The sequence below is a fragment of the Oncorhynchus clarkii genome, chromosome 29 (genome assembly GCF_045791955.1).
Source record: "Oncorhynchus clarkii lewisi isolate Uvic-CL-2024 chromosome 29, UVic_Ocla_1.0, whole genome shotgun sequence".
Classification (NCBI taxonomy): domain Eukaryota; kingdom Metazoa; phylum Chordata; class Actinopteri; order Salmoniformes; family Salmonidae; genus Oncorhynchus; species Oncorhynchus clarkii.
Genome location: NC_092175.1, coordinates 35,737,634 through 35,748,395, shown reverse-complemented (window position 1 = coordinate 35,748,395; position 10,762 = coordinate 35,737,634). Strand labels below are relative to the sequence as shown.

The 10,762-nt window shown below is 39.4% G+C and overlaps 2 protein-coding genes across 4 annotated transcripts; one reads left to right on the top strand and one right to left on the bottom strand.

Moving 5' to 3' along the window:
• The first annotated feature begins 1,215 nt into the window (after window positions 1-1,215).
• LOC139388789 (CD74 molecule, major histocompatibility complex, class II invariant chain b) lies at window positions 1,216-4,500 on the top strand. Of its 2 annotated transcripts, XM_071135709.1 has the most exons (8): window positions 1,319-1,431; window positions 1,479-1,580; window positions 2,137-2,306; window positions 2,498-2,568; window positions 2,676-2,703; window positions 2,841-3,050; window positions 4,007-4,048; window positions 4,197-4,500. In XM_071135709.1, exons 2-8 carry the CDS (start codon window positions 1,504-1,506, stop codon window positions 4,202-4,204), a joined length of 606 nt encoding a protein of 201 aa, XP_070991810.1. In that variant the 5' UTR covers window positions 1,319-1,431; window positions 1,479-1,503; the 3' UTR covers window positions 4,205-4,500. The 2 variants fall into 2 exon arrangements, with proteins under 2 accessions (XP_070991808.1, XP_070991810.1); XM_071135707.1 differs by having other exon boundaries at window positions 1,216-1,580.
• Window positions 4,501-4,505: 5 nt separating this feature from the next.
• LOC139388790 (SLC35A4 upstream open reading frame protein-like) lies at window positions 4,506-9,016 on the bottom strand. 2 transcript variants are annotated; one of them, XM_071135711.1, is made up of 4 exons: window positions 8,924-9,016; window positions 8,413-8,490; window positions 6,310-6,408; window positions 4,506-6,093 (listed from the first exon to the last, which is right to left on the bottom strand). In XM_071135711.1, exons 2-4 carry the CDS (start codon window positions 8,425-8,427, stop codon window positions 5,896-5,898), a joined length of 312 nt encoding a protein of 103 aa, XP_070991812.1. In that variant the 5' UTR covers window positions 8,428-8,490; window positions 8,924-9,016; the 3' UTR covers window positions 4,506-5,895. The 2 variants fall into 2 exon arrangements, with proteins under 2 accessions (XP_070991812.1, XP_070991811.1); XM_071135710.1 differs by lacking the exon at window positions 8,924-9,016 and having other exon boundaries at window positions 8,413-8,777.
• Between the last annotated feature and the right edge of the window lie 1,746 nt (window positions 9,017-10,762).

Sequence of the window (10,762 nt, the reverse complement as noted above, 5' to 3'; positions counted from 1 at the left end):
AACCCAATTCTGACATTTTTCAACAAATGTGTCTTTTGACCAATCACAGATCTTTTACACGTTCCTCTGCCCAGGGATTGCTGATTCATGCCAGATCTTACAACCCCTGGATTTGGTATTTTACATACCGGCTAACAACATCTTATAGCAATCTGTCAGTCGATGAGGCAGGCAATCATTAGTTGATGCATGCAACATCTGAGCAGGGGAACGCGACCTTTGTAACTGCTTTGTAATGTAAACTCATTTGGGCTATTACCTTTCATTGTCCACCTTTTTGACCTTTCGTCCAATGTACTAATTATTGGTTCCAAATAATTAAGTGTGGTTCAAGTTTTAAAGTAAAATTACTGTATTATCTTTGGGAGATTTCTAAACGTGACACTACTAGGGGGAATACCATTGTCAGACAGGTAAATGCCCATTTCTCTGACAAATTCCCCTTATTAGAGAAGAGTCTATTATCCCCGAGGTGCAATTCATTTTGCAGTACATAGTAAAAACAATAGACACATTAAATACAGCAATATGTGCACAACAAATATACCTCTAAACCAGACAAGAATAGTAAATCCATACACAAACAGTACACATTGAGGGATTGTATTATACTCAAATGTTGGGTCCCATAAACACAAAACCTACTTCACTTTTCTAGGGGCTGGTTTCCAGGACACAGATTAAGGCTAATCCTTAAAAAGCATAGTCAATGGAGATTCTTAATTTAAATAGTTTTTTAGGCCAGCATTAATCTCTCTAGGAATCCTGCCCTAGAAGTTCCAACTAACCATTTGATCTCTTTAACAAGAAAAATTGTTTACAGTTTAGTCACAGGTTATCCATTATATTGACCAGATACTTAAGTGGCAGCTCTAACAATGAATTATAGTTGATGAGAGGGAAAATACGCGTGTGGACAGGCACAACTCCGATATAAAGTGTTTTTCTCAACGTGGCTGGGATGTCAACCTGAACATTACAAAATGTATGTTTGATCAAATAAGGCATACGTAGCAAATAAGCAATTACTTTTTTCGTTAATCAAATTCGAAACTCCTATTGACCTCCAGCAAAAACGACTCGCTTGGTGCGCGAATAAAACAAAACAAATGCCACCTGCTGGAGAAGACAGATTTAGGGCCCAGTTATGCTTCGCTTCTGCTTTTCCTCTCTGGTTGAATTGCTGCAGACACCTAGAATATTGTAGTTCCTCTTTGTGTTCAATAAAATATTCCACCAACAACTGCTGATGCTGATCAAGTCAGCCAATCAGAAATCATTTAATGAAACCAAACTGTCCAACCTGAGTTTATTTTATGAGTCAGGGACTTTCCTTGAATTTGACCAACCTCAATTTCCCTTCTCCTCGGACAGGTTATAAACGGTGTCTGTTTTGGGTGAGCCATTTCAGATTGATACCCCCTTTAAACGGTGTCTGTTTTGGGTGAGCCATTTCAGATTGATACCCCCTTTAAAAGGTTGTAACAGAGAGACTACTACAGGATGTCGGACCCACAGAGACAGCCCCTCATCGGAGCTTCCAGCGAACAGACCGCAATTAATGTAGGAACTACAGCAGAGTAAGTAATATTACATACATTTTATCTTGTCAATGTCTTTATTATAATTTTCTAACATTTACAGGGTAATTTCAAATAAATCGTGTTATGTCAAAAAAAATATTCCCAGGGGAAAGGAAACAATGATCAAACTTACAAAAATTTACTTTTTTTTTGCCAAACTAAAAAGCATGATCATCACTACTACGCTGGCCAAACACCTATCTAGATATACAAATTGTTGTGCAGTATTAGTTTTAATCTGTGATTACATAAATTGTGTATATATACGCTGATAGATGTTATCTTTGTTTTAATGTGATTTAAAATCTAGATAAATTCCTGTGTCTGCCCAGCAACGTCATTACTTTTGTTGTGAAAATAATATTACCGTCATAAAGAAGGCGTGATTTAGTATGGTCTAGTAATTGATTCAAATCTTTTTTTTTTGCCACATACACATTTATATTGATTATTGTAATAGCGGAATTATACGAAAAGTCCCATCCATCAGACTTATAACAAAGCAATAAAGTATCCATCATGTTCTCAATTTCTATATTCTGTCTCCTCACAGAGGGTCCAACAAGAGGGCCTTCAAGATAGCTGGTTTCACCCTCTTGGCCTGCCTGCTCATTGCTGGTCAGGCTCTGACGGCCTACTTCTTCCTGGGCCAGAAGAACGACATTAAAGACCTGCAGGAAGAGAGCAAATCCCTGAAGAACGAGCTGAGTCAAGGGCGCGCTGGTGAGACAATATGCTCTCCTCAGGACCTGATCCTGTAAAGTTCCAGTGTAGCTAATGGCTATCAGAGCTACACCCTCTATTTGGAGCCTTTTGAACAGGAAATGAGTGAACTACCACTCAAAAAGATACTGTATCTTATGTAGGCTAAACTTTGTAAATGTATATGAAAGTTTCTCTCTTTCTGTCTACAGCTGCTGTCCCCATGAAGCTGCATGTGCCCATGAACACCAAGCCATTGCTGATCGATGAGTCTGCTGATGAGGTCAGTCTTCAGCTATAGAAATGACATGTTAAACCATGATTAGCATGCTTAGCAGTCTCTTGAATTTGCCTTTATTCTCAGTTCTGTCTTTCGGCTTCCTTTTTCAGGGGACATCTACCCAAGGGCCAAAGGAAGGTATGAAATGTTATTCATTGACATTTCAACTGTCATGCCAGTAAACCCCCCTTTCAAAGCTCCCCCGCCCCCTCTTTATCTCACTTCCTCTCTCATAATGTAAGTATCTATCATGTAGGTATCTTTCATCCACACAGGATCAGGTTCTCCCACGCAGTGTCAGCTGGAGTCAACAGGGTTGAAGCCAGTGAGTATTGAATCCTTCCGACCCCAGTGTGATGAGCAGGGCAACTACCTGCTCCAGCAGTGCTTGAACGACAAACCCCTTTGCTGGTGTGTGGATGCCAGTGGGAAGCAGCTCTCTGGCACCGTAACCAGTGGGCCTGCTAGGTGCGGCGCCACATCCGGTAAGATCCTGTTTGAAGTTGATTATTCATTTTGAAGTTGAATATAGATGGATATTCTTAAAAAAAAACAAAAAAACAATTAAATTCAGATGTTGGGTCCCATAAACACTAGACCCACTTCACTCTTTTCTACTTTAGGGACTAGTTTCCCAGACAAAGATTAAGCCTTATCCTTAAAAACATGCTCAATAGAGAATCTCCATAGGAATAGTTTTTTAAATCCAGGTGTTATCTTAATCTGTTTCTAAACAAACTGACCCTAGAAGTTCCAACTAACCATTTGATTTCTTGAACAAGTGCACTATTTTCGGTTTAGTTGCATCAGAGACAAGATATTTTAGTTCCCCTTTGTGTTCAAGAAAATATTCCACTAACAACTGATGATGCTGATCAAGTCAGCCAATCAGAAATACTCAAATGAAACCAAACAATTCCAACCTGAAGTTCCCTTATGAATCAGGAATTTTCCTTGGACCTGACTAGTCTCAGTTTCCCTTTCTTCAGAGAAGATAGATATTAATGAATTTTTTTGTGAATTAATCCATTGTGATTAATGCTCGTAGATTCTGTATTATTATTATGTATTCATACTAGGGCTGTCAGAGTTAATCCGTTAACTCAAATGTATTTTTGTCATTTTAGGGCACTATTTATTTTATGCAATAATTCGCAGTCTGAAAGCATTCAAAATAGACTGAAAACATCCAAAATACATAATCTATTCAGCTAAAAACAGTGCGATGTCAAAACAAGTTTACATTGAGGTTCGATTTTGTTTACCATTACTTAGAACAAAATCAAGATGTCAATATTCTTGGAATGCTTTTTGTATAAAAATGTAATTAGTTACATTTAAGCAAATTATGAATTTGCGATTAATCACAGCAAATACAGCGATTAACTCTCATAATAGTTTGACAGCCCTAATTCACATCCATTTTTACTACCTTTTGCAGCACTCAATCATGTGATGGCCATACCTGATGTGATGCTGAGTAGTAAGTACCCTTGTGGCATGTAATTTTCCAATAAAATAGGAAGCAATTAATCGTTGACCTTTCTTCAAGTATCGCCCGACTACATGTGTATGCTGTAAGGAACTATCTGGCTATTCTGTTGGTAATGTACATTTCTCTTTATTTACAGATGATTAAAAACCAGTGAGCTGTGAGGACCAGTAAAACTGTCCCACTAGACAGATCTACATTTAAGCACTTCCTTTCAGATTGCCCCGATTCTGTGGACATTCTAAATAATCCAGCACATGGATTTGGAAACTAACAAGTTCTCGTTTGTTGTATTTTCTTTATGGGTCTATTTAATTAACCTATGATTTTGATACAACAAGGCCAGGTGTACTAACTGCTGCTCACTGCTAACCATAAAACTGAGATTAGGCCCACCAAGGTGTAACTGTCATTCTAGCTAATAAAATTAAGTCAAAATAAACGCCACTGAAATGAAACACTTTATTTAAAGGGCTGCCATATAAATGAAATGTCATAACATTTCAAGTGTACACACCAAAGCAAAAGAAAATGCGCAGCTACATTGTCACAACAAGAACAGACATCACTGACATAGCATACCTCATGTATGGAAAACGAATGATAAATGCTCTGCTATTGGTGATTTCTCATGTCTCATGAGAGGAAACCGATATAGATTTCATGTTAGGGCTGAGAACATGAATAACGGTGAGCATCTCATTCTATTAGGCTCTCCAACATCTGTCAGTCTGGTGACAACGGCAGTGGTTTTCAAATCTCCCCTCTGGCATTTTTTTAAGTTTAGTTTTAGCTCTGAAATGGCACACCTGATTCTGATTCACCTATTCAATGGTTTGATGATTAGTTGAACCAGGTGTGCTAGCTGTGGAATATTTAAAATACATGGAACAGCTGGGGGTCCTAGAAGCTAGGAGACTACAACCCACTCGGAGGACAATATCATTAACCTAATAGTGCATGGCTCAAGATTGGGCCTAGTAAACAAGTATTGTGGTAAATCAGAAACTTCTCCCATGTAGTTCGTTCTGGCTGAGAAGGCAGTACTGAACAATAATAGAATTGCAATGCTTGAGCCATATGTCCAGGGTTATATCAGTTGGTATATGGATTTACTTTGCTAAATCACAGGAACTCCTGGCAGGACCACCTGACCGATATGGATGCAAACTGCAGGTCGATAGTTCCCCTGTAGAGGTCACTGTGCACCATTATATAGACTGCATTGTGATGTACTCAGTGTACAGAACTATCAACCAGACACAAAAAAACACTGGTCTACTAGGAACAGGTCAATACAGGTTTACAGTAACCTAAAAGTCAGAACATAGGCAGAGAACTTGCTAGGGACAGATCTGTAGATATTAACATAATATTATCATGGTCATGTTTAACATATGGGTACTACAGTATGTTGTAAATATAATTTGGGTATAACAAGGTTGGATGGTTAATCTACAAGCAAGACCAAATTGAAAGCTGTCCTGAGGCAAAGAAAATCTCCCCCTATAAAGCACCCACTTCCATCAGTAAAATCCCCATTGCATAAAATAAGAACATTATCTTTCCAGTTAATATATATTAAAAAAAAATACATAAGCCCCTGAGGAGTATTGCACACATTGCAAGAGATGATTGTAAAGACGTGATGCATAATTCAAGCAACCATATTGGTTTTTCCTAAATTTCTCCACACAAACAAAACATTATTTTTCTGAATTCAGTACCATTGTGCAATCTAAAACTGAAGGCTGTGGAGTGGAGTAGTTCAATGGATCTTTTTTAGGGGGCAGGTTTTTTGGTTCAGTGATCCATCTTCTCCCCCAGAACCAGGGCTGCTATTTGCCGGGTCCTTTTAGAGTGTTGAAAAAGTCTTTCAGGGTTTGCTCGATGTTGGGCACACCAAAATTTTGAGCTGCAAAGATGCCTGTGCAAGTCCCAAGGATCACACCCAAAACCGCAGAGGATCGCAGCCTAGACACAATATATCCAGCCAAGAAGCCCTTAAGGAAAGGAGAGGCCAGCACACTGCCACCCTGGAACAACAAAAAGTCACCCTCATGTTTGAAACACACAACAAACGGGTATGATGTTCATCTAAGGCCCATCTGACAGTTTGACAAGATGTATGGAAAACGTGTACTCTTATCTGCACATATACAGACCTGATCTATAACAACTACAGAAAAGTGAGGGTTTGTATGAGGTCATGTTTGCGTGAAAGAGGCCTGTGTGTGTGTCAGACATCTGACCTGTGGGATCCCAGCCTGTACTTCCTTCTCCACACGCCGCTGAATGTCCTCTAGCTGGTCCTTGAGCTCTGCCAGGTCCTTCAGTGGTCTCAAGGGGTCCTGTTGTAGTACATGTCAAAGGTCAATTACATACATATCAAACAGGATTTCAGTTAATATATGAATCTTCTATAATTAGGCGTGGTTGGTCATATCCTGGGTGGCTACTGATAACTGGGAGAAAAAAAATATACAATGACAATATTAAGAGAAAACAGAATGCAGTAATTCTTAGGACCAAAATGTGAGCCTCAAAACAAGAAAGTAGGGCCAGCCCGCCCGCTCATTAGGCCGCATCGCTGCAGCGCTCCACCAACGTTCCATCGTTTTTTTTTTTACACAAATCATGTAGCATATACAGTCTATGGTAGAAATAATGTGGCCTTTTCTGTAGCATACAGGATGGAGATAAAATGTATGACAATGTAATGCGACAGACTTTTTTCATCATGCAGGTTTCTCCGATCAAATAGCCTAACCTAAATGGCGACCAATCAAATAAACAAATGCATTGCCATGTTAAACAATGTATCCTAAACATGGGCCTGGTCAAAGTAAAATGGACAATCAGGATACTCACAACTGCTCTCCGGGAGTTACACCCCGCGGGCTAAATTGTCATGATCAGTGGTTTAAAGTTAGTATCTGTATATTTCTGATAAACTGAACATTGAGAATTTGAGAATCTGAATTTCCACTGTGTAAAAGCATTGATTATTTTTGCAAATAGGCTCAGTTTAACTCCTGATAAAGTTAGCTGGGTTGCTGATATTCCGAATTTAAATAGCAAAATTGATTAGTCACAGAAATCAGGACTAATAAATCCAATGCAACTGCCTGTTTAACAAACCGTAAGCCTACCACATGAATGGGCATTCATAAAATCCCATTGTAGCCTACACCCGAGTAAGCACGGCCCAAAGCCAGAGTCTTTCTTTGGTGCATTCCGGACCGGCCTTGACGTTTATGTTTGGTTCAAATTTTGTTCGGTCTGGACCAATCTTAATTTAGCCGAAACGTAGACTGCACATAAACTTGGTAGCACCTTAATTGTGGTAATGGCTGGAGCAGAGTCGGGAATTGTTTCAAATACATGGTCCAGGTGTTTGATGCCATTCCATTTGCTCCATTACAGCCATTATTAGGAGCCGTCCCTCACCTCAGCAGCCTCTTGTGATGGACGTCCATGTTTGGTTCAGATTTGGTCTGGTCTGAATTTGGTCCAAACATAGACGTCTATACAACTTTCATTCAGAACTGACAATGAATTCACGTCTGTAAAATAACTATTTCAACGTCCAGAAAATATGTATTTTTGCCATTCATTCAAAACCTACATTTAACCTAACTTCACCGTCTGGAAACCACGTATTGAAACAGGCAGGGAGCAAGTCTCGAACCCTCGACCTTCTAGCCCGAAGTCCAGCGCGCTGTCGACTATGCCCCAAAAGCATGCTCGAGCGGCAGAGTCGATATCCGCGTTTATAAACCCTGCGTCGTTTCAACGTCATTTTGCTTATTGGGACTAATCTAGTTTGTCTCACCTAGTGCAGCAGAACGGCCAAAATATATTCCATCCAAATCTTCTAATGGTTACTGTCACATTACCTACATTGTAAACTAAATCCATTATTCGGCGATACTAATGCTTGTTAATGTAGTTTACGTTACTGTTTTACTTTCTTGATCGACTTTTGATTACTCTAGACTAGTGTACACAGCACAACTTTGACAGCTCATGGGAAATCTACAGGCCATAAATATGGCTTATGAGTATCGTGTTTCTATTCTACATTCTTACAGACACCATACCCAGTATAATAACGGCTGCAGTCGCCCAATGGACTAGTAAATCAGGTTGTTGATACGAATGTAATGTTTAGTTAGCTAACATTAGCTAGCTAGTAGGCTACCGTGACAGCTCTTCCGCAAAAACATAAAGCTAGAATTACCACGGTCACGTTATCTACATTGAACAGACCTGAAGGTAAATAACGTTAATAAACAAGTACTACAACTGCGAATAAAAGCTCAGATTTTAACTCCCCAATTTATGGCACTAACCTTGTCGTCCGCCATGTCTTCAAATCAATGCTCTGTCAGTCTGTACCACTGACTTATTACTGGGCTCGATTTTCTTTCCTGCTCGAAGACATTTAGTTGTTTATTTTAATTTAACCATTATTTTATCCGTCATAGAGTCCAATGTATATTTTACAAATGAGCCATGAATGACATAAATTACAAAATGCAAGCAGAAAGAAAACAAGGGCATAAAAAACAAACACATTCATCAAGGTATTCAATAAGCTTTCTGAATTGCCATAGACACTAAAACATCCTCTCAGAATGCCGTATTCTGGAAGACGGTAACTCAAATCAGCGCCGACTGTTTTTACTCTGCTTACTTGCTACATCGGTGTTTCATTATCTTTACAATGTGTCAATGTTTTATATCTTGCTAGCTTTATGACATTGAGGCCAGTCCTGTAGCCTATGCACAGGTAACAGGACATACCAGGCGTAAAGTCAGCGTGTTTTATTATTAGTAAAAATCAACTGGTTTGAAACATACTTTTTTTAAACTAGGGCGAATTTGCCTGGCTACCCAACTCCTTGCTCTGGCCTAACGCTAAGCCACGTTCACGGACGTAAATTTCTTCTCAGCAATGAAGTATGTAGCGAACCAGAGATATTAGAGAAAGGAGGAGATAGTAATCCTACAGGCAATGAATGGATTAACGTGTAACGCCCCACCCAGCAGACCGTTGACCAGTCGCGTTCACGTAGTCATGTTGCGTCACGCAGTTGCTAAACTAATCGTCACGCAATCCGTTCTCAAATGCTGCGTTCAAAACAACTGGGAACTCAGAAATCTTCGAAAAATCTTTTGAACAGTCATCCAACTCGGAATTCCAACCCGGGAACTCAAGCCTCTTTCGCGAGCTCAGACTTTTCAACCCAACCTCATATTTTTCAGAGTTCCCAGTTGTCTTGAAAGCACCAAAAGTCAGGGTATTGGTGCTTTCAAGACAAATGGAAACTGAAAAGGTCAAATCATGACGCTGATGATCTCCAGGTTGGAAAGTCAGAGCTCTAGAATGATAAGAGTTTCCGACTTGGAATTCCGAGTTGGATGACCATTCAAAAAGATTTCAGTCAGAGCTAGTTTTTTTAAATAAGTTCCCAGTTGTCTTGAATGCATTGAAGTCGGAAGTATAAGATTTCCATAGTTCTCAGTTGTTTTGAATGCAGCATATGAGTCTAGAAACCTGCCCTTTTCCCTTGAAATAATGTGTAATGGCACGATTCCAAAGATATACGATATTACAGAGAACAAGTTAATTATCTCACATCACGAAATAGAGCCCCACAGTGGAGGTGTCATAGTACCCATAAAACCTAGCAGGGAACAGGGAAATGGTTCCAATATTTTTTTCTCCATTCAGTTTTCCCATAGGGGATTTTAGAAACCCTTAAAATAAGGTCTGTGTTTCGTGTAGGCTTACCTCTGCAATTACGTTTTGATAATCATGCAAATCTCTATTGGACAAGGTGACTTATCAATATATTAGTCTCTGTCTGATTCGAAAATGATAATTAGCATCAAAGTAGACATGCAAAACTACAAATCTCACAATGTCACCTCTAGCTCCTCTGCATGTCACCTCTAGCTGATGCCTTTGCTAACCAGTATTGTGTTAATTGTACAGAATTGCCAATTTATCTAACATCAGATTGTATTTTTTTTATACTAGGCAAGTCTGTGAAGAACACATTCATATTTACAATGACGACCTACTGCCTTGTTCAGGGGCAGAACAACAGATTTTTACCTTGTCAGCTCCGGGATTCGATCCAGCAACTTTTCAGTTACTGGCCCAACACTCTAACCACTAACCACCCTGCTGCCTGTTTAATCCAGAGATTCTTACCTTTGCCTTGATTTGGCAGTCTTGTTCAGATCATCATGGCATTTGCAGCTATTTATGATAGCCACATTAGCGGCTAATTAGCAATTCATTTGTTGGGGGTAAAGAGAGGCAAATATATTGATAAAAGTTACCTTGTCCTGAAGAGATTTACAAGGTTATCAAAATGTCAAGCCGGGGTAAGTTTACATGAAATACAGCCCTTATTTTAAGTGTTTCTAAAATCCCCTATTTATTTTACCTTTATTTAACTAGTCAAGTCAGTTAAGAACTTGTGGGAAAATGATTGGAACCATTTTCCTGTTTGACCGCTAGGTTTTGTGTATTATGACTCATACTGTGGTGCTCTATTCATGCTAATGTTGGGTTTTTCAGCTAGCGCCCAATAGACTCCAATTGAAGGAGTGCGCTCCTTGTCTCAGAATCGTCCAGAATGCACCGCGCTACCCATTGACGACGCATGGGCAACGTTCACAATGGAG

Bases quoted from the DNA above. Each gene is read 5' to 3' on its own strand.
- LOC139388790 (XM_071135711.1), bottom strand. The intron at 6,094-6,309 runs GTCAGATGTCTG...TTGTTGTTCCAG, and splicing joins TACAGGCTGGGATCCCACAG to GGTGGCAGTGTGCTGGCCTC.
- LOC139388789 (XM_071135707.1), top strand. From the start codon at position 1,504: ATGTCGGACCCACAGAGACAGCCCCTCATCGGAGCTTCCAGCGAACAG. The intron at 1,581-2,136 runs GTAAGTAATATT...GTCTCCTCACAG, and splicing joins AATGTAGGAACTACAGCAGA to AGGGTCCAACAAGAGGGCCT. The intron at 3,051-4,006 runs GTAAGATCCTGT...TACCTTTTGCAG, and splicing joins TAGGTGCGGCGCCACATCCG to CACTCAATCATGTGATGGCC.